General features: G+C 38.4%; 1 protein-coding gene across 1 annotated transcript in view; it reads left to right on the plus strand.

Annotated features, from left to right (window-relative positions):
- Positions 1-24,055, plus strand: part of LOC126092817 (neural-cadherin-like) — a 310,348-nt gene that overhangs the window by 191,635 nt on the left and 94,658 nt on the right. The window contains 4 exon segments of the mRNA XM_049908545.1: positions 14,698-14,966; positions 21,052-21,257; positions 21,345-21,487; positions 22,145-22,405. Coding sequence (XP_049764502.1) covers positions 14,698-14,966; positions 21,052-21,257; positions 21,345-21,487; positions 22,145-22,405 — 879 coding nt within the window.

Genomic DNA, 24,055 nt, shown 5'->3' on the forward strand with positions numbered 1-24,055 from the left:
TGGAACAGCATAGAACCATCTCGACATCTGGTCGTTTCATTGTGATGAGTTTGTCTGCTTGTGGAGATGTCTCAGGTCCATCAAAGTTGATATCCACATTTCTGTTATGGCCATGGCCCTGTCCTTGGAGCTGTGGTCATGCTGCCTAAGGGTTTCTCACTGCAACCACTGCTGATGGTGCCTCAGCTGCCTGTCTGGATCATGGAACAGGTGGGGGTGCCTCAGGAAAAGAACCCTGTCAGAATCGTTGTTAGAGAGGCAGGTTCCCCATCACATATGGAGTTGTTTAATATGTCTGGATGCCTTAGCCTGATTTTGGATCTCAACTGCAGAACTTCCTGGAAGATGAATGATCCGAGCTGGGACCCACCAATGTTTGCCCCTTATGAACACTGCTGCCAAGACTGAAAATGATGCAGGTAGCCTGTTAGCAGTACATCGCTATGGGCACCAGCTTGACGGCAGATGGCTTGGTCCACTTAAGTGACCATGGAGACCCTCTGAGGACTGGCACCATCTTGAGGTTTGGTATGATAGGAAGCAAAAAACGGTGTTAGTGCATCCTCTTTGTTCTGCTCTTACTGTATCATGGCCATATGTATCTTGAAGGTGCAGACAAAACATTCTGTGATGCTGTTGGATGCGGGATGGAAAGCAGTTTGCACTTGTTGAACCCCATTGTCCTCACAAAGCTGTTTAAATTCCATTGAACAGAACTGAATACCATTGTCCATACTGATTGTCCTTGGTAAGCCCTCAATTGGGAAAATGTGTGTCAGAACTTGAATAATTTTGGCCAGCATCATGGACCACATTCTTGAAACTTACAGGAATTTGCTGTAGGTGTTGACAAGTGTGCACCAGCCATTGGGCCCCCAAGAAAGCTCCTGAAAAATCCAAATGGATTGATGACCATGGCTGTGTAGGTAGAGGCAACTATACAAGTACCTCCTAACTGGGACCACATGGTGTTGGCAAGAGCAATAGTTGGCAAAGGCGTGCTCAATATCCTTATCAGTGCTTTGCCAATACACATGCTCCTAGGCCATCTGTTTTATTAAAACAATTCCCCAATACCCCTGTTGGAGCAGTGCATGGCTTTGGGACTGATGACTCAAGTTTCCTCATTGCCACTCTGGAGGACGACCCCCTTAAAGATGGAGAGCTCATGATGGCAGCAATATGCTGCAGTGTCTCAGTTGTGGATGAGCTTTCTGTCAGCTGGGACCCATGTGGGACATAGTGCACCACTCCTTGCTGAATGAGGTCATTGAGAATCAGCTTAACTATGAACTTTGCATTAATGGCCAACTGTGTGACTGCTTTCATGATCTATGTTGCTGCCTGAAAACAGACGTCTGGTGTTACATCAAAGGATGCATCGTGACATACAGATAAGTGAAAGAGCATATCCACTTTAGTGAATTGTGTAGTGGTGTGGTGTTGAATATCTACATCTACATACATACTCCACAAACCAACATATGCTGTGTGACAGAGGATACTGTGTGCCACTACTAGTCATTTCATATTTTCCAATTCATCTGTATTAACTTTCATTTTGCTACATTTAGAGCTAGCTGCCATTCATCACACCCACTAAAAATTTTATCTGATTCATCTTGTACCTTCCTATAGTTACTCAACAATTACACCTTCCCATAAATCACAGCATCATTAGCAAGCAGCTGCAGGCTGCTGCTGACTCAGTCTGCCAGATCATTTGTGTGTATAGAAAATAACAGCAGCCCCATCACACTTTCCTGAGGTATTCCTGATTATACCCTTGTCTCTGATGAACACTAGCAGTTGAGGACAACATTAGAAGTGTTTGAGTACCCACATATTTGGGAAGCTTTCCTTATGTTTGTACCTTCACCATCAGTAGTCAGGGTGGCACCATGTCAGATGCATTACAGAAATCTAGGAATATGGAATTTGTAGGTTGCCCTTCATCCATGGTTCACAGGATATCATTTGAGAAAAGTGCAATGCTTTCTAAAACCGTGCTGATTTGTGGAAAGAAGTTTTTCCCTCTCAAGGAATGTTCAGACTGAAAATATGTTCAAGGTCTGCAGCAAACTGAAGTTAAATTCTCAAATGTGCTTTTTTACTCTTCTCATATATAAGAGTCACATGCGCTTTTTGCCAATCACTTGGGACTTTGCACTGTGGGAGAAATTCCAATAAATGCAAACTAAGTAAGGGGCCAGTGTTGTAAAGTACTCTTTGTAAAACTGAACTGGGATTCTATCAGCACCTTGTGTCTTATTTTCTTTCAACTCTTTCAGTTGTTTCTCTACACCTGGGATGTGTATTACTGTTCTCTCCATATGGAAGTCTTTGTGATGGCCAAACAATGGTATTTGTACAATCATAAGTACATATTAAAGAGCTTGCTGAAAAGTAATGCCTCCAACTTTTTATGTTATTCTCAATGTCAGTTGAGGTACTATATGTCATGCACATTACTTGGTCAATTTTCCACTTCACTGACAAAAGTCACAACCTCCTTTCACTAGAGGTTTCCAAGTTGCAGTATGTAACACGGCAGTGTGTAATGTAACCATGTCAGTGTCTGAAAAACTGTATACTGTTATTGAGTTTCTAACCAGAGAAAATATGTCTCCAATTGAAATCCCTAGAAGAGTGAAAACTGTGTACAATGAGGATTCTATCAACATGACTAATGTGGAACATAGGCTTGTTCATGCTCACAATGAAGGAAACAGTGGTGCTAACCTAAATGTGTGTGATAGAGCTCAGAACGGATGACCTTGTACAGCAGCCAACAAGACTTACTGGAATTGGTGTGATGACCACATCAGAGAAAATCCTTGGAAAATACAGACACAGTTCTCAGGCAAGTGTGGCATATAACGAGAGCATATACAGACCATCATTACAGGACTGTACAGCAGAAAACTGTATGTATGGTGGGTGCCTCAAATGCTCACTCTGGAGATGAAACAGAGGAAATCGAACATGTGCATTTTGAGCATGAGGGTGATGGGTTCCTTAACAACATCATGACAGGTGATGAAATCCAGGTTCACCATTTTGATCCAATGTCACACATTACTGATGTTGATACAATCATCACTGCACACAGCTTTCATTATTCTTGGCATTTCAATTGGAGGCCCATTTTCTATTCTGAGAAGCTCAATTACAATCTGCTGTTTCTCATGCATCGATGCAATTATGTTACGTACTGCCATGTTGCATGCTGTGATTCAGAGCTGCCTAGTGGCAGAGTGTTGCAACTTGCATCAGGAAAGCAGGACAGTTGATTAAGTAATACACATTACATGTACCTCGACTGATATTCAGAACAGAATAAAAAATTCAGAGCCATTATATTTCAGCACACGCTTACAGATAAAAACATGGTCTGCCATTGAAGGTGCCTTGCCATCTTTTGCGATATAGCAGCTCCTGTTTAAAAGGGTCAGCAGCACCTTGAGGTCTGTGAAGAGGATGAAACTCTGGCCACAAATGTAGTCATGAAATTTTCTTATGGCAAAGATAACTGCCAGTGCCTTCTTCTCTATTTGAATGTAGTGGCATTGTTGTGTTGTTAATGATTTGTAAGAAAGAGCAACAGTGTGTTCCATACCATTAATCTTGTGTGATATGACTGTTCTGAGCCCATAATCTCACACGTCTGCATCCACTATTAGCAATCTCTGAAGATCACAGACAATGAGACAGGTGGACTGGAGGAGTGCTTGCTTGAGATCCTGGAAGGCTTTTCGGCAAATGGACAACCAATGCCACATGGCTTTGCAATGGCTGTGGCATGTGGGATAAATTTCCTGTAGTTGCTCAGTTGTCCAAGAACTGACTTCAATTGTTTTTCATCTGTGGGATCAGGCAGCTTCTGTGTGGGCTCAGTATGTTTTACTTGGCCTTAATGCTGCTGTTAGTTCCATACATACTGTTTTTCTGTTCTCACACTCTTAAAATTGGTATCTTTAAATGCTACCTGTGGCTTCATATGTGTCAAAAATTCTGGAAAAATAGTTGTGTCTTGCATCTCATTACCTATTTCCATGTGAAGGTCATCTCAGACCATTGCAATCCAGGATGATGTAGAATTCCTCTTGCTGTCTCAAATGGCTGCAATTCAGTAGGTTGTAGATTTCTGTTTCACACACACTCTGTCACAAATGATGTTCTCTTATTGCTCTCTCTGCATGTAGACTCGTATCTCTGTTCTTCACAGTTAATTCTATTCTTCACCAAAGGGCAGTTGTCCTTTCATGTGTCAACGCATGTAAAGCTCGGTCACTTCTCTCTTTATTAATGTCTTTTCTAGTTTAATTTTGTGGCTATTAGACTCTCAGACTCAAGTATGGGAAGATTACATTGTGAACTTGCTTCATTATGAAAATAACCTGACCATGTGCCCAACATAAATATTTGTCTCTTATAAGTTGCAAATATTAAAGTTATTGAATTAAAGACTGAAGGATGCCACTCTGAAATAACAATAATACAAGTTAACTTACTTTGATTTATTGTTCCTTTTGCATGCAAAATGCCTGTGTTCATCCAGTCTCATTTTACAGTTGTCTTTGTTTTACATTCACACTGAAGCAACCACTCCTGCATTGTGTTTTCACATTAAGCAAACAGGTTATCACTTTCACAGAAGCCTGCTGTCAGTATGTGTCTCCACAACAGTTACTGATTCTCAAACATGAAAGTGTTTCAGCCAAGTTTCTCAATTAATCCAATGGATCTTTCAATGAAATAACTGAATTACTTTTCTACTACAAAAATCAAACATTGAAAACTCCAGGTAGGAATATTAACAATGTAGGAGAAGAGAGATTGCTACTTACAGTAGAGAAGACACGTCAAGCTGCAGACAGGCAGGATTAAAAGACACACATAGGTGTCTTTTAATCATGCCTGTCTGCAACTTTATGTGCTTTCTTCTACAAACTGACATAACACTTTTAACTGTTGATCCCATGTCAGTAGTAATCAGTTTTGATCATATCTAGACTGTCCACCCATGTCTCCTTAGCTGGTGAGCAGAAATGACCTCATAGTTTGTCATCTCTACTCGCCACCTAAGGGAAACCTAGTCTGATGATGACCTAGATACGATCAAAACCAATTACCATGAACATGGGATTTTGAATTTTTAATAAAAATTTCTAATCAAGACTGATTACTATTTCAAATTATCTAATCAGATCATTGATTTTCCCAATAATGTTTTCAAAAATTATTATTAATTCCATTTTCTGCCAAATTCTGCACATTACTTACCTGTGGTGCAACAGTGCCTGACCACTCTGCACAGAAGCTCAACATCAAGACCAACTCCTCTCCCCCTGCCAAGACAGCATGTGACTACTAACTCTGGGGCATTGTTGTCATTATAAGGCCAGGCAATGCTCCTTCATGGGAAATACAGGCTTGGCTCCGAAGGTTCCAGAACCCAGAGATAAGTAAGGAGTACAATACTGATACATTTGACATCAAAGATATCAGTGTTTCTCACACCCAGCCTTCGTGGTTTGGGCTCAGTGTCTGAGTCCATATCTGCTGTCCATTCATTTTCTGGACAGAGTTTCAGACTTCAGTCTTGTGCCTCAACTTGTGACACATTGTGTACCTATCCTTGCAAAAGTAACACTGTTGTCTTTGGTGTGTGACAGAGCAATAAGCACAGGAACATAACTTTGTCAGAGCTGAGAGACCTGGTGCATCTTGGGAGCAGAGAGTAGACTTTGTACAAGGGTAATCCCAAAAGTGAGGTCTCCTATTTTTTATAAGTACATAGACCTGTTTATTTCTACAATGGTTTACATCAGTTTACAGCTTGAACATTTAGACATTTTTCAACATAATCACCATTTCTGTTGATGCATTTTTGTAGACGCTGTGGCAGTTTTTGTATGCCCATGTCATACCAGCTCACTGCCATGCTGTTCAGAAAATTATGAACCTCTTCTTTCACCACGTCGTCAAAGCTGAATCGCTGGGACCACAATTAACACTGACAGGTACTGTGAGACTCTGAAAAAACTCAAACAGGCAATTCAGAACCGAAAAAGAGGAATGTTGAGCAAGGGCATACACATTCTCCATGACAAAGCTTGCCCACACATTGCTCAGCAAACCGTTGACCTCCTGCAACAGTTTCAGTGGAACTAATCACCCACCCATCCTATAGTCCTGACTTGGCACTCCGTGACTATCACCTGTTCCCTAGGTTAAAAGAACATTTGGCCAGAAAGCGATTCAGCTCCAACAACGAGGTGAAAGAAGAGGTTCATAACTTTCTGAACAGCATTGCAGCAAGCTGGTATGACATGGACATACAAAAACTGCCACAGCTTCTACAAAAATGCATCGACAGAAATGGTGATTATGTTGAAAAATAGCTAAATGTTCAAGCTGTAAACTAATGTAAACCATTGTAGAAATAAACAGGTCTATTTACTTATAAAAAAATAGGAGACCTTACTTTTGGGATTACCCTCATATTAATTTTGTTCTCGGTGTGATAGGAAAGAACCAGGCTTCATCAACATTGTCAGGTTACAAAAAATCTGTGAGGGTCCTGTAGGGTTGCTGATGACCTCATAGTTCATACAAATGCCCAAATGGGCGGTAAGTGTGGAGCCAATAAGGGTAGATTTAATTTCAGTAATCATTTCAAAGGCCCTCATCTGGCAGATGAACCAAGAGTCGATGCATGATTGTTTACAGTTAGGATTTAAACATTGAAATTTGCTGTCTCTAGACAAACACTACAACTGCGGTCCACTAGCAATAGCTTTGGCTGGTTTTCTTATTACAACCAAAAAACTTCTGCTGTGCTGCTGCCACATGTATCTGAGAATGAAAATAATCTACTAACTTGTTCTTATATTAAACATGTGTTCCACATTCTGTTGCACCGCTGGATTAAACTGTTGGAGCAGTGTGTATACCTCAGCTCCCAAATACTTTAGTAAAAAAGCTCTTTGCTGGGTGTCACTCGTTATGCTGTGGGTAACAAAGTGTTGCTTTAACCATGTGATGTAATTTGACCATGGCTCCAACTTCTTGTCAAAGCTGGGAAAGGCAGTGGCACGGATACTCCTGACCATGGCGTCAATCCTGAAAATCAAATGGACACTTCTGACACTATGATGGTGCCAGCCACCTTCTCTAAGATAAGTTCGTGGACCTGTTACATATTTTGCAACAACAAATGTACTTGAGTAGTCATGTCTCCATGGGGTGCAGCCATACTGGAACGAGAAACGTAGAATTAGTATAAATGGAAAGTGTATGGCTAAATCACTCAAAAAGTCTAAGAGTGCTGTTGTAGAACATAATCATGTTGGGAACAAGCTGCATTTTTATTTTATTTTATTTTATTTATTTTAACTGCATTATGACTACTGGAGCCTGCCATCTGATTACTTTATACAGGCCATAGTGCTCCACACAGACCTCTTAGACAGTACCCACGGCGCTACCACAGTGCAGCAAAATTGTGCTACACAGTTGAGATCACAGGCACTGGCAACCCTGCAGCACCATGGGGCTGGTTCACATGGTTCAAATGGCTCTAAGCACTATGGGACTTAACATCTGAGGTCAGTAGTCCCCTAGACCTAGAACTACTGAAGCCTAACTAACCTAAGGACATCACACACATCCATGGCCAAGGCAGGATTTGTACCTGCGACCGTAGCAGCCATGTGGTTCTGGACTGAAGTGCGTAGAACCGCTCGGCCACTGCGGCCAGTGAGATGGGGCTGTATGGAGTTCTTTTGTCTACACATTGGTGTTATCTTTTGTTTACTTACAGCAATTACACTTATTTTTTAAAGAAATTTGGAAGTGGCAAATTATAAATTTGTGATATAATTTAAGAAGAGAATAAAAGAAGACAGGAAAGAGTAGATGTAGATATCCCTTCATCAATACCACCGGGGCAGCAGACTTGGTATTGAACTTCAGGCCAGTTGTCTACATGTGGCGTTACCTATTTTAGTATTATCCACATGAACATCCCTCACTGGGTAAACTCGATCTATTCAGTCCATGTGGATCTAATCTATGTTAGTATTGTTTGTTAGAGTGCTGTGTGACTTTATGTTTGTTAGGTTACATAAGAACTACTACCAATAGGTTAGTTATCAAACAAATTCTGCATGGCTTTGGAACAACATCTTGCCTCAGCGTAATCTAATTAAGTTACATACTCTTCCTACATAGTTGTAGGAGATGTAACAAGCAATCACTAACGTATTATTATTTTTGTAAATACATTTTTGTCGACTAAAACTAGACCTTTTGAGTAGTGGACCCATTACTTTTGTATAATTGCATAATATGCATGATCTGTTTCTTTTGTTTATTTACACTCTTTGATTTTGCTTGTTTGCTTTGTATTAATTTTATATTATGTTCATATTAGTACATTTAAAATGATTTGTTCATTTATGTAACTACTTAACAATGTTGGGTACAGGTTTAACGTGGATTCTACAACAATATCCATTGTAATTACTCCTTCTTTTAATTAGATTGATTCATAATAAAATATAAATTGCAGTCTTTGATTAATGTTCGCATGAGTAGGTGTGCATGTTTCAGGTGTTTTATGTTACTTATATTTCATGTGTCTATGTTATGTCTGTGTTGTTACTGTCACTCATATCATCGTCATTATTGCAGCCACTCGAGTTTCCTGTGCCGGTCTGTCTTCACCTTCTGCACCTTCTGTATAGATGAGTCTGTTTGTATATGTCATGTTATGCTTTTAAGATGTTATTGATGATTCCTTTTAACTGTGTCCTTATATCTGGGTTCCTCAGTGCATCGTATAGTGTTGTTTCTGTTATGTGTTCTGTGTTATTTAATAAATATCTGTATCTAATGCATTTCAAAAGGAAGTGTTCTGGGGAACCAATTTCTCCACACATGCAATGATTGCCTTTGAGAACACAAGAGTTCTAACATCCCCATTGTTATTAAATGTGGTGGCCAAAAGGAAGCTGCACACATACATGCACAAAATAAGAATTGGCAGATAATGTAGTAGAACATGCACTTTTATTCCAACATGGAACACACAGCAATTCATTAATAATTGTCCACTGTGGAACACAATGTGACTCTGAAAGACACACAACAGACAGACAGAGACAGAAATCACTGATAAACAATTTCACTAGTTAGGATAAAGGAGATAACTCACTAACAGCTACTACTTGACATTAGCACAGATTCTAAGTTCAAACGATCATGTATGTCCCTGAATCCCCTATCTCAATGAGGCCACTGTGAGGGAGAGCAAGGGATGCCAGGGTGACTGCTTGGCTGCCTTTAGTAGTGCTTCAGTTTTAGTTTTGTGGGACAGGAACTGTGGCTGGAACTGCTCGCTCTGGTTCTGAATGGTCACTTAAATACTGGCTAGGTGGGTAAAAAAATAGGTACTTCCTCTGGGCTCTCATAGACATGCGATCAGTACAGGCAAAGTAGTGCTACAAATGTAGCACTACCTGCACCGTGGGTGACAGTGCTGTTGCCTCATGTTACCATGGAGACCTCTGTAGGCTCAGATGTCAACATACTGGTGTGTATCTGTCTGCCAATATATTTATTGACAAACTGACACGTGTGCAGATCCAGCGGTGCACCCACAGTATGACAACCCACTGCTCATGGCTGTATTGCAGATAGATTTTTTCCCATGAATTCTCCCCTGTGGCAGCCTCTTCATCTGAGAGTAGCACTTCCAATCTACATCCTCAAGCAGTTGCTGGATGTAATCGAATATCTGTCTTCCTCTACAGTTTTTGCTCTCTACAGCTCCCTCTAGTACCATGGAAGTTATTCCCTGATGTTTTAACAGATGTCCAGTCATCCTGTCTCTTCTTCTTCTTAGTGTTTTCCATATATTCTTTTCCTCACCAATTCTCTGGAGAATCTCCTCATTCCTTACCTAATCAGTCCACCTAATTTTCAACGTATGTCTGTAGCAGCATAACTCAAATGCTTCAATTCTCCTCTGTTCCAGTTTTTCTACAGTCCATGTTTTTCACTACCATACAATGCTGTGTTCAAAATGTACATTCTCAGAAACTTCTTCCTCCAATTTGAGGCTTGTGTTTAACACTAGTAGACTTCTCTTGGCCAGGAATGCCCTTTTTGTCAGTGCTAGTCTGCTTTTGATGTCCTCCTTGCTCTGTCCATCATTTGTTATTTTGCTGCCTATGTAGCAGAATTCCTTCAATTCATATACTTCATGACCATCAATCCTGATGTTAAGTTTCTCAATGTTCTCATTTCTGCTGCTTCTCACAACTTTCGTCTTTCTTCAGTTTATTTTCAATCCAAATTCTGCACCCATTAAACTTTTCATTCCATTTAGCAGATCCTGTGATTGTTCTTCACTTTCACTGAGGATGGCAATGTCGCCAGCTAATATTATCATTCAAATCCTTTCACCTTGAATTTGAATTCCATTTGTGAACTGTTCTTTTATTTTCATCATTGCTTCTTTCATGTGTAGACTGGACAATGGGATGAAAGAGGACTCCCTGTCTTACACATTTTTTAATCCAAGCCCTTCATTCTGAGTCTTCCATGCTTATTATTCCGTGTTGACTCTTGTTCATATTGCATATTAACTGTCTCTCCATGTTGCTTACACCTATTTTGCTCAGAATTTCTAATGTCTTACACCATTTGACATTGCTGAATCCTTTTTCCAGGTCGGCAAATTGTATGAATGTGTCTTGATCTTTCTTTAGTCTTTCTTCCACCAGCAACCACAACAACAGAACTGCCTGTCTGGTGCCTTTTCCATTCCTAATGCCAAACTGATCGCCACCTAACACATCCTCAATCTTTTTTACCATTCTTCTGTGTCAGAAATTTGGATGCATGAGCTGTTAAGCTGATTGTACAATAATCCTCGCACTTGTCAGTTCTTGCAGCCTTTGGAATTGTGCAGATGATATTTTTCTGGTATATGCCAGACTCATACATTTAGCACATCAATGTGAATTGTCATTTTGTTGCCACTGCCCCCAATAACTTTAGATATTCTGTTGGAATGTTGTCAACCCCTTCTGCTTTATTTGTTGTTAAGTCTTCTTAAGCTCTTTTAAATTCTGGTTCTAGTACTGGATCTCCTATCTCTTCTATAGTCACTCCTGTTTCTTCTTCAGTCATGTCAGACAAGTCTTCCCCTGCCTGGTGGTCTTCAATGTACTCTTTCCACCTATTCACTCTTACTTCTGCATTTAGCAGTGCAATTCCCATTGCACTTTTAATATTACCACTCTTGCTTTTAATTTCACTGAAGGTTGTTTTGACTTTAATATATGCTGAGTCAGTCCTTCTGCCAATCATTTCTTTTTCGATTTCTTCACATTTCTCATGCAGCCATTTCACCTTAACTTCACTGAAATTTCTGTTTATTTCAGTCCTAAGCCACTTGCATTTCTGTATTCCTGATTTTCTCCGAACTTTTTTGTACTTCCTTCTTTCATCAACCAACTTTGTCTGTTAGCCATGGTTTCTTCGCAGTCAACTTCTTTCTACCTATGTTTTTCTATCCAACTTCTGTGATTGATTAGAGATGCCCATTCCTCTTCAATTGAACTGCCTGCTGAGCTGTTTCTTATCACAGTATCTAGAACCTTAGAGAACTTCATGCATCTCTCTTGATTCCTCAGTGCTTCCATATTCCACTTCTTTGCATATTGATTGCATATTCATCTTGACTAATACTTATACAGAGTGACACAGAATAATGGGAATGTTTGAATTGAGTGGTGGTGGTGGTTAGTGTTTAACGTCCCGTCGACAACGAGGTCATTAGAGACGGAGCGCAAGCTCGGGTTAGGGAAGGATTGGGAAGGAAATCGGCCATGCCCTTTCAAAGGAACCATCCCGGCATTTGCCTGAAACGATCTAGGGAAATCACGGAAAACCTAAATCAGGATGGCTGGAGACGGGATTGAACCGTCGTCCTCCCGAATGCAAGTCCAGTGTGCTAACCACTGCGCCACCTCGCTCGGTTTGAATTGAGTAATGGCAGCCATGGGCAGGTGGCAGCACTGTGGGTTCATGACAGTTGACGAGTAAACAGCCCACCATTTCAGTAATCATGGATCAGTGGAACGGACAACAGCGTCTATAGCCATAAAAATGTTTTATAAAACAATGATAGTTTGGTAATGCGCAGAGGGAGTTTCAACATTTCTATGAATTAGGACACCATGATGCTGTTCCATGAAACACTTGATAAAATTTTGGATGAATAACTTTGAAGAGACTGGATCTGCCCTCAGGAAGAAGCATGACCAAGAAGTGAGCATTCTCCAGTGCACATCGATGTTGTATGTGAGTCTGTCTTATGGAGCCCAAGACATTCAATTCGTAAGCAAGCAGCAGCGGTTGGAATGTCCCAGGAGAGTGTTCACAGAATTCTTCATCTTGATTTAAAATTTCATCTGTACAAACTACAGATGGTGCAACAATTCAAGGACAGAATTATCTGTTATGATTAGGATTCTGTCAACAAATAATAACAAAAATAAACAATGTTGATGAGTTTCTAAACAAGTTATAGATGTTAGATGAGGCACATTTTTATCTCACAGGTTATGTGAATAAACAGAACTACCATTACTGGGCAAAAACAAATCCTAATGACATTCATGAGTGCCCTTCACATGCTAGTAAAGTGACAGTAGGGTGTGGTGTTTTATCACGTGGTATTATTGGACCATATTTTTTCGCAAATGAACAGGGAAACACAATAACTGTCAATGCTGATTGTTATGTGGAGATGTTATGAACTTTCATTACACTTGCATTGAACAACTTTCCAAACTGTCAAGAAGCCTGGTTTCGCAGTCAATGAGAAATCTCAACAGCAAACTTCATGAATATATTTGTACAGGAGGATGTCATCTAAAGGATGTAATTTTAAAAAAATAAATGCCATCAGTGTTTCGTAAATGCCCAACTTGTAAGGTTTCAATTACTATGAATGCAATTTCTTTCCTTTGTCACTTCTAGTTTTATTGGATTGTGGAAATGTTCCTGTTTTTCTATGTGACCCTGTACTATTATTGTTATTATTAACAATTCATGTTTAGTATACTACTATGAGAATACTGTTAAACCCAAGTAAGTTATTATTATTACCATTACTATATTCGAATTTACTACTATAATATCAATGTACACTCAAGTGTGATGATGTTTGCAGAAGTCATCAGTTGACTGACTTCATAAAGGAAAATTGTAAATAAACATACAACAGAGCAGGTACTCTACAATATTGTGAAAATGATAGAATGCTGCTCGCTGAATAGAGGACATGTTGAGCTGCAGACAGCCACAGCAAAAAGACTCCTATACATTTATGATTTTGGCACAAAGACCTCCTTCTAAAGTACATAACCACAACTGACACACACATGATCACTGGTAGAAGAAATCTGGTGGTGGTGTTGTTGTTGTTATTGGTGGTGGTGAGGTGAGGATAAGGCTGTGGAAAGGGGGGATGTGGAGTGGGCGGAGCTATAGTTCTGCTTGTGGGAGCACGTAGGGATGTGGTGGGAACAGGGTAGGGCTGTTAGATGCAGTTGGAAGGTTTGAGTGGGAAGGGGGGAGGGGGGGGGGGAATTGGATAAGAAGAAGAAAAGGTGAGGAGGAGAGAAGAAGACTAGTGGATGTTTCGCTGGAATAAAAGGCTGTGTAGTGTTCGAGTGGGAGCCAGGAAAGGAATAGGTAGGTAAAGTAGAGGGACCAGCAAAGGTTGAAGGCAGGGAAGGTTACAGGAATGTAGAATATATTGCAGGGAGGTTTCTGACCTATGTATTTCAGAAAATCTGGTTTTGGTAGGAAGGACACACTAAGTTGCTGAACATGCTGTCCAACGTAATGTGCTTCACTTCAGTGAGAGTGCACAGCCTGTGCCATCTGGATCCTTCTTACCAGCACCAGCTTTTCTGAATTCCACAGGTGGGAACCCTCCCTGAAATACATCCTACATTCTTGTAACCCCTGTGGCCCCAACCTTTGCTAGTCTCTATCAACCTATCTATGTACTTTCCTGTCCCCACCCCCCACCCCATCCCCCCCTCAAAAACCACCATCTCCCGATTGCACCTGTCCCCTGCACACTCCCACAAGTACCCCTACAGTCTTCCAAACCTACCCTGCTCCCTCTCCCACCCAACCCTGCCTCCTCCTTACTACGCTGCCAACAGGTTGTTTCTCCCATCAGGTGCAGTTGCTATATGCAGTCCTGTGTCAGTGATCAGAGAGAGTGGTTATGTATGTGTCAGTTGTGCTTGTGGGATGTACATCTTTTTCTTCTTTATAAGAAGGACTTTTGGCTGAAAGCTTAAATGTATAGCAGCCATTTTGTGGTGCCTGTCTGTGACTCAGTGTATCCTGTATGTGGTGAACAGTATTCTATTCTTTTCATAGTATTGTCTTTATACCATCCTGGATTTCCCATGTTTTTATTTTGTGTAGCATCTACACTCTTCTGCTGTATCAGAAATTGTTTCCTGTTATGTACTCGTTTGGTACTGCAACTAATTAAATTCAAAGCATTTTATCTGATGTATCATCTAATATTGTTTTAGTGTTATTAACTAATTGAAGAAAAACTACTTTCACAAAGATTTATTTTTGTAGCTTGCAAGAAGAACTGGACTTGACATTGTAATTGCTGGTTTAGACTACTGTTTCACCGAAAAAATTAAATGTCCAGAATCATGTACAAATGTCATTGGAACAAACAGCAAACAACATTTGGTAGATGCTAACATGACATCACTGGTTGGAATAACAATTGTTGTGACACCAGTGTGTGATTCCACAAAAAGGATCTTCACAGCAGAAACATGTGGGAAGTATTATTGTTATAATGGTGGTCATTGTCTTCAGAAAGGCACTAGTAAACAGTAAGTTCCAAAGCTGAACTATTTCAAACTGTTGTCTTTCCTTTAGCATTTCTTTTACATATGTAATATTTAAAAGAAAATTTGTTATGTAATTGATGTGACAAGTAGGAGAAATTCTTGTAAGTTGAAAAATTGCATTCATTAAATGAACAGCACATCAGAATTATAACTTAATTCATAATTTCATGCATAATATTTTACCTCTGTTCTTTATAAACTTCGTATCTTTTATTGTTCATTTACATTTCATTCATAATCATAACAATGTCTTATAAGAGGATTGTCTTTCCTCGTTGATCATCTGCTTTTTATAATTATAAAAGTATGCTCTTCTATCTAAGTGTAAACCATTTTAAGATTCAGTCAAATCCACGTGGTAGGGGAGGGAGGGGGAAGGGGGTATCACTGGGGGAGGGTCATAATTTGTTCCCCCCCCCCTGCCCTCCCCCCCCCCCAAAGCGGTAACAGTATGATAAACAATGATATAAACAAATAATTATGATTATATTAAAATAATATATTTTTATTGTTATTAAAATTTTAGGCACTTGTGACAAATTAATTATGGTATGATGGTAAATTATATCTGGGGGATGAAATCAAACTCTGCATCTGAACCTACTAAGATGCGACAGTTATTTATGTAAGAGACAAATGTACTACCATTTTATTTAGCTCCCTTTTGCACTACTGGACCTGTTGAGTTGCAACAGGCTTGAAATAAACTTTCTTCACAAAGTATGTAAATGCTAAGATAATCATCTGGCTATGAACATTCATGCTCAGTTTCCGTTCCATTCCATTTTTTTTTTTTTTTTTTTTTTTTTTGGTTTGTCACTTAGATCATGTCCATACAATGTTTGGACATATTATGTAGAAAGCCTATCACCTTTCCAAAAGGCCATAGCTTGCAAATAATTAATGACATAAATTGCATATATTTTTGGACTCTGAGTGCTCAAACAGTGTCCAAACTATTGACTTGTTACTTCAGGCCGGCTTTTCACAAGACAGGCCAATACTTGGCAATATAAGAAACATCTTTTGATGTATTGCTTGTTAAAACAAATTGTAGTGACTGTAGGGGAAATTAACTTGATTGCTTTGCCAGGTACAACCACATTCCAGTTTTGTGTTTCTTTACCTACAATGCAAGAAGGAAAGTGATTCCAATGTTGTTGCTGCTGCTGTTGTTGTTGTTTTTGTCATTTTAGTCATTGCTTGGTCACTTTTAGAGAGATATTGAACAAGTTATGGCAGTTACAGTTTATACTAGAAATGCAGAAGTGGCCAGATTGGACACATCTTTTCTTTATGAATCTATCTAAGCTAGCTGAGAGTATTGCAAATGCTCTGTTGCATTGCACAGCCCTGTGAGATGGTGCTACAATAATTGCTGACGTTTCTGAGCTGATCATTGCATTTCATTGACATTCATTCCCTGGTTTACATACCATGGCATAACATGACAGTTAATGAACAGCTCCTTCCCACTAAAGTCAAGCACAGATTAACTCAACATGCAGCTGATAAACCAGATAAATTTAGCATCAAATTTTGGTTAACAGTTGGCCTAGACACCAAACGTCAGTGTAATGAATTTCCATATCTGAGGAGGATGAACATGTACTAGGGAATCAAACCATTTCTGATTACAGTGTTGTGAAACTTATGATTGTATTCCTTAGAACTCGAAGGAATGTAACAACAGTATAGTGAACTGTTTGGAAAAAGAGATCCCAATATCAGCAACAATGTCAAAACAACTGTGATGAAGATTGGGGACACAAACTTGCCCAGCTATCAAGGCAAGAAAAAAAATTCTCAGAATGCTTCATTTAAGTGTAGCAATTTGCAATGATTTGAAATTATAGAGTGTTATAGTAAAACGGGATATGGAGTGGATATTGGCTGAGATTGCTAGAATATATTCAGTAAAAAAAAGAAGCTTCACAGAGATGGTCAATAGATACATTTTTTTATAGTACATTGGACTTCGTTAGAAGAAATGCATGCATTCTTTAGAGAACAGAGAGAAAGTTATCAGCTCTAAACAGGTTGTAGCAGTTGGAAAGAGGTCGTAGCATCATGAACTCTCAAATAATAAATGTAGACAGAGGTGCAAAATGTCAGAATGCAAGAATGAGATGTGTCTAACAACACCTGTGTGTGGTGATGGTGATGATGATGATGATGATGATGAGGTTCCATACTCCAAGGAGCATAGGGGACGATGCGGGAGACCCACACCACTGACTAGGCAAGGTCCTAGTGGAGATGGTTTGCCGTTGCCTTCCTCTGACCATAATGGGGATGAATGATGATGATAAAGATGACACAACAACACCCAGTCATCTCGAGGCAGGGAAAATCCCTGACCCTGCTGGGAATCGAACCCAGGACCCTGTGAATGGGAAGCAAGAACGCTATTGCAAGACCACGAGCTGTGTGTGGTAAACGTGCAAAAATACTCAAACAAACCCATGGTTTGTGATCAGGAAACATTCTTTTAAGAAAACACAATTTTACTTTCTGTTGTTTTATTATCCCAAAATGAAGCCAACCACCAATAGAAATTAGAGCTGCAAATGAAAATATGTATGCCTTAAGTTTGAATGTTCTTTCCATTCTGTATGTTTTTAACTTTTTAAATTAACAATATGTTAAAACTGAAAAATTGGTAGCTCTGCTATTGCAGTTGTAGTGTTATTGTACAAAACACACTGGTAATTTGTTTTACATTGTAACAGTCTTGATCTTTTCTTCACCAAGTAGTAACTGAGTTGCACTTTAGATACTTTTTGGTGAGATAAAGTAGCAAAAATTTTGATTTCAGACAATGGAAAATCCAGGACGGATTGTAAAAATAGTATGAAAAGGAAAGTTGCTACTCGCCAGATAGCGGAGAGCCTGAGACACAGATAGGCACAACAAAAGGACTGTCGCAAATTAGCTTCTGGCCAGTGTGGCCTTCATCAAAAATAGCAGACAGACACACACACACACACACACACACACACACACACACAAACGTAACTCATACACACATGACTGCAGTCTCTGGCAACTGATGCCACACTGAGTTACATTTGCATAAGTGTGTGTGTGTGTGTGTGTGTGTGTGTGTGTGTGTGTGTGTGTATGTGTGTGTGTGTGTGTGTGTGTGTGTGTGGTTGATGCTAATATTTTCCTACATCCACATCCATACTCTGCAAACTACTGTAAAGTGCATGGCAGAAGGTTCTCCCCATTGTACCAGTTATTAGGGCTTCTTCCCATTTCATTCACCTGTGGGGTGCAAGAACAATTGCAATTTGAATGCCTCTTGTCCTTGTGAACCCTGTGGGAGTGATATGTAGGAGATCATAGTATAGTCGTAGAATCATTATTTAAAGCTGGTTCTTTAAACTTTGTTAGTAGGCTTCCTTGGTATAGTATCTTCAGTATCTCTATACAACTCCCCTATTTGTCAAACAAACCTATGATCTTCAGTCTACTGTTCTCTGCATACATTCAAAAGCTCTTGTTAATTGTATCTGGTACAGGTCCTTCATGTTTGATCAATAGCCTAGATTGGGTTAATGAGTGTTTTGTATCCAACTTTTGTGTTCACTGATTGCATTCCCGTATACCAATGAACTTAAGTCTGCCACCTGCTTTACCTGTGACTGTGCCTATGTGATTATTCCACTTCACATCCCTACAAAATGTTACACGTAGGTTTTAGTTTGAGTTGACCCATTTCAGTTGTGACTCATTTATGTTGTAATCATAGGATACCACTACATGTTTTCATTTTATGCAATGCACAAGTTCATATTTCTGAACATTTAAAGCAACTTGCCAGTATTTGTATCAGTGTATAATCTTATCCAGTTTCAGTCAAATATTTGTGCAGCTTTTTTTAGACAGTACTTCATTACAGACAACAGCATCATCTGCGAAACTGATATTAATACTGTCCGCTAGGTCACTAATGTACAGTATGAACAGCAAGGTCCCAACAGTCTTCCCTGGAACACATCTGAAGTTACTTCTAAAACATCTGTCATTGACTCTTCTGCCTCCCCTCCCCCTCCCCCCCTCCTGCATTTAGAAACATAAAAAGCAGCAAAGTTTAATTAAATTTTGGATTCATTAACAATTTTTATGCAATTACTGTTTGTGTAATGTAGATTATAAGTCTTCAGCTATCAAAACCATAAAGTGCAGAGTGAGATAATCACTAAAAAGTATTTTGCACTTAACTTATTTATCGTTGTTTGTTGCAAGTTCTTATTTCTCTTCACACAGTCATTGTAGGTTAATGATTCCTTCATGTTGGAGCTGCAAAGAGGTATCTGGATTCTGTTTATCCATGCACCAAATCAGTAATACCATGAAGCAGGGACACATTTCCTCTTAAAGATTATTTTATTCCATATTCTGCAATTTTCACAAATTAAAACACTTCTTGACAAGAACGGTCAACTTCCAACCATTACATCTCACAACAGAACTGCTTTACAACTACATCAAACTGCCTTCCGCCAAAATATAACACAATCCAAATGAACCAGAATAGAGATGTACAGGGTTTTTCACAATTCGTGTTACACAATTCTAGAACTTTTAGAGGGAATTAGTAGATCAAGTTTTACGTAGGAACCCATGTCTGGAAATGTCATCTAATGATGCTGCATAGCATCAAAGTTATAGGTGCTGGTGCCTGTAAATGTATGTATATACAAGGTGGTTCCATAATGATGTTACAAACTTTCAAGGGTGATGGAAATGGATTAATGTACCAATTTGAGGTAAGGGTCCCTGAGTCAGAAACAAACAAGTTGAAAGTTACAAGCAAAAATCATTCTGATACGTCTGACAATGGAATACAAGTACCAGTACTGTTTTGTACTGTACTGTTGTACATAATCAGAATATTGATTCATAATCAGAATATTGATTCGGCGGGGCACATTAAATACAAGTATTTGGCTTTGTTAATCACTATTGTAAAGGAATGTAATCCACTCATGGAACACCTTTGTAGATGCTTTAAACCGTGGTGTGAAAACATTTTCAGTGCCAATAAGTGGTTGGCAGTAGGAGTGGTAGCAATGGAATTTTACATCAATGTACTGAATTAAATTCCATGCCTCTCCAAAGAGTGCAGTGAAGTGTCTTAATTTAACACCCCTGATGAAATCTATTTGAAAGACTAGGACACTAAATTTTGTAGCCCCTTTGTTACTATTTGAGAGGAGCAGGCTACATGGCAGTAGCAAGTTTCATCCTCTCTCCTCCTCTTCCTCTGCCTCATTCTCATCATCATCATCATCATCATCATCATCATCATCACTATCAAGTAAAATACAGAGCTCAGCTATAAATCCACTCATCATGGTCACTTCTTGAGAGATAGGTAAGACACATAACTTGTGATGCCCCCTAGCAGCACCAAAAAGAGTGGGTTCAACAGGTTATGAGCCACATGAGAAAATAAATTTCATACAACTGAAGAAAATGCAGAGTGATGTAATGCAGTTGTCAATATCAAAAATCAGTAACTGGTGAAGAAATTTAACATTATTAAATACAAATATTCTGACATTATACAAAAATTTGCAGGCAGTGAAATATAATTAAAATTATGGAGCTCTATATGAATACTAAGACAGTTTAAAACTGAAAAATATTAACACTAAGGAACAAAAGTTTTATGTGACTTTACAGTTTTATTGTTGTTTCCTCTTTACAGTTTATATTATTTGAGAAAATCTGTTGTTGAATACATTGTACAACCATCATGATTTATTTTCTCAGTATTTTTTCTTCCAGTTTTTCTGTGTTCAACAGCTTTTTATCTTTCCTGGTTTTTCTGTTCTTTGGAGTAAGAATTTTTCTTTCTGATACCTTAACATTTGGTTTTAAAAATAATAGGTTGCTGTTAAGATTGTTATTTGTCATTTGTAAGTGGACTTCTTATGCATCCACGTGTATCACAAAGCTTGTGTGTGTGTTATTTCAGTCGTTATACAAGAGATATTTTCTCCATGTTTGCCATACAGTGGGTGTTTTATAGCTAAACTGGCTTATTTCGCAGCTGTGTGTGTCCCGATGGATTCAGAGGACCTCGCTGTCAGCAGACTGTAAGAAGTTTCCAGGGAAATGGCTGGGCTTGGTTTCCAGCATTTCACATACAGGCCGAAAATCACCTTAGTCTTGAATTTGTGACTATTAAGGAGCATGGTCTACTGCTCTATAATGGTCCTCTATCTTCCTTCATGTTAAATCACATGACTACATCAGGTATCATTCATGTTTATTCTAATATTCATACCAGAAACGCTGTAATAGTGGTATGTAGTGTGAAAATCTGCTTTCCTAATTTTACAGATTACATTGCGTTAGAAGTAAGAAATGGCAGACCTAGGCTACTTATGCATTTAGGAGAGTTTACAGTAGAACTATTCATAAAAACAAAGAAATCTTTAAACGATGGGAAATGGCATCAAATTGACATTTTCTGGAACTATGAGGTTAGTAGATATATCATAATATTTATTAAATCCACAACAATGAGGAAGTTGCTTCTCTGTTACAAAATTTGAGTTCTCAGCTTCATTTAGTTAGATTAACTCGGCTTTTCTCTCTTTTTACTACAAAAATATTAAAGGTCTTATTTGCTATTTTATTTATATTACACTGCTGGTGTTATTAATCATATATTGACATCAGTGGTGGTTAATTTCATTCCTGTATGAAAAACTAGGCTGAAAGTGTAGGTGCAAAAGATAGGCATACTAAAAGTGATGAGGAAAAAATCTGACTAAAAGTCTTTTTCACATTTCATGACACAGTAGTCCAAACAGCAAAGTCTTCATTGGAAATCACTGCAGGAATGTATGAGGGCTTAACTTACAAATATGCAAGCACCATCTGTTTACTAACCAGTCACTTATTTCATGTTAGACTTTTTGGGGTTTTCCTTTTATTTTGTCCATCCTGTACACAATTTGAAAGAATCTACCAAATTCTTCGTAGCACTTGTCATCACATCCAATACATGTTCTAGCATTTGGTCCTTAGTGTGAATCTCACCTTCAGATATAAAATAATTTTTGTATGGAAAAGCTTATTTTAGAATTTCATTAGTAATAAAATTTATGTATCAGGGTTTTCCACTTTTGTTTCAGAATGTTCATCTCTTAGTTGACCACTGTAAATCTGCTGATGTTTTGGAAATGAATGACATGACAGCATCATTTTTCAATGGATCAAATTGCATGGCAAATGGGGAATTTCCTTTGTTCAGTGGAAAACTTTTTTTAAATAGTCCTCTTCAGATTGGCGGCACTTACTCAAAATTGTTTGCAAAGGAAATTCAGAAGTGGAATGCAAGTCCCAGTTTTATAAACTTTAATGGCTGCATAAGAAATTTGTTTTATAATGGACAGGTACTTAAAATACATAATAATTTTGCAATTTTCCATAACGTTAGTTTGTAGTATAGTTTATTGTAGTGGTAATGATTCAAATACTGAACATAGTATCAAGAAATCATGTTTCATGCACTTTTAGATTTCTGAAATTTCACATAGAAATGTTGTTAAGAGGAACATATGAGGCCATTTTCATTGCTGTTAATTTAGTAAACTTATAAATGAAATGCAACTACTGGTTTCAAGTGTTTCAGAGTGCATAATCTTTGATGCTTCACATTACAGGAAAACTTAGTTTTATAAGGAATTACGCTGACCATTTGAAGGGAATTGATGTGAAATTTATTTGATCTTATAAATAAAATAACAAACCAAAATAACTAAGAGAATGTAGTGAAATGAGACACAGGATAACCCACACTACTGAACAGAATGGAAGGGCTATAAACAAATCACAGATAGCAAATGTATTTAATAATCATTTCTTAAATATAACAGAAAATGACAGACAAACATTAAAAGTCACAGTAGTATGTTGAAAAAGCAAGTCTCATAACATTCAATTATATGCAGTTATCACCAACTTTTTCTTCTGAAATTAAGTAATTATATATCATTAATTCAAGGCATTTTTCCAGGTAGACTGAAATATGCTGTTGTAAATCCCCTCCACATGAAAGGTGATAGGAAAGATGACAATAACTACTAACCTGTTTCACTACTGACTTTATTTTTCCATATTTTTTGAGAAGGTGACTCATATTAAATAGTATGTCCCCTAACCAACAGTAAATCACAATTACAATTTCAGAACAATCATTGTGATTTACATGTTCACTCACCAAATTTTACAAGCATTAAGTAACAAAATAGCACCAGTTGACATTTTCTGTGATCTGTTTAAGGCATTTGAGTGGGTGATCGCAATATTACCCTTAGATAAACAGAGGGATTAAGGGATATATGATAAAGCCAACCAATTAATAATGTAATATCTAACCAAAAGAATGTAGAAACTCATACTTAGTAATTCAACCTAGGTAGTCCACTGACATTATTTTGACTGAGAAGAAATCATGTACAGTGTTCCCTAAAGCTGAATCGTAGGTCTGACATTGTTTGTCATCTGTGTAAACAATCTTCCATCCAACATACAAGGAGTATAGTTCATTTTACAGATGACACTAGTATTATAATCAGTCAAAGCACACATACAGCAACAGAAGAAGTGGTAAACAGTGTTCTTAAAAATATCGTTGACAGATTTTCTGTCACTGATTTCATCCTCAACTTTAAAAAGACACATTATGTGTGAGTCTGTACATCTAGGGGTACTACATCAGTGACAACTGTAACACTTGGCGAGGAAATAATAAACAGGGTGGAAACTTCAAAACTTTTGGATGTCCATATTGAGAATTTGAAGTGGAAAGAACATACTTTGGAAACCCTAAAACAACTTAGTTCAGCCACATTAGCATGTAGATTTATTTCAGCTCTGGTTAGGGGGAGGGGGGGGATGACAAGGAAAATCAGTTGACTGGCATATTTCGTGTATTTTCATTCAATAATGTCATACTGGATAAATTTCTGGGATAACTCATCTTTAAGAAAGGAAGTCTCCACTGCTCAAAAACATGCTGTAAGAATAATATGTGGTGCTTA

Source organism: Schistocerca cancellata, chromosome 7, assembly GCF_023864275.1.
Source record: "Schistocerca cancellata isolate TAMUIC-IGC-003103 chromosome 7, iqSchCanc2.1, whole genome shotgun sequence".
NCBI lineage: Eukaryota > Metazoa > Arthropoda > Insecta > Orthoptera > Acrididae > Schistocerca > Schistocerca cancellata.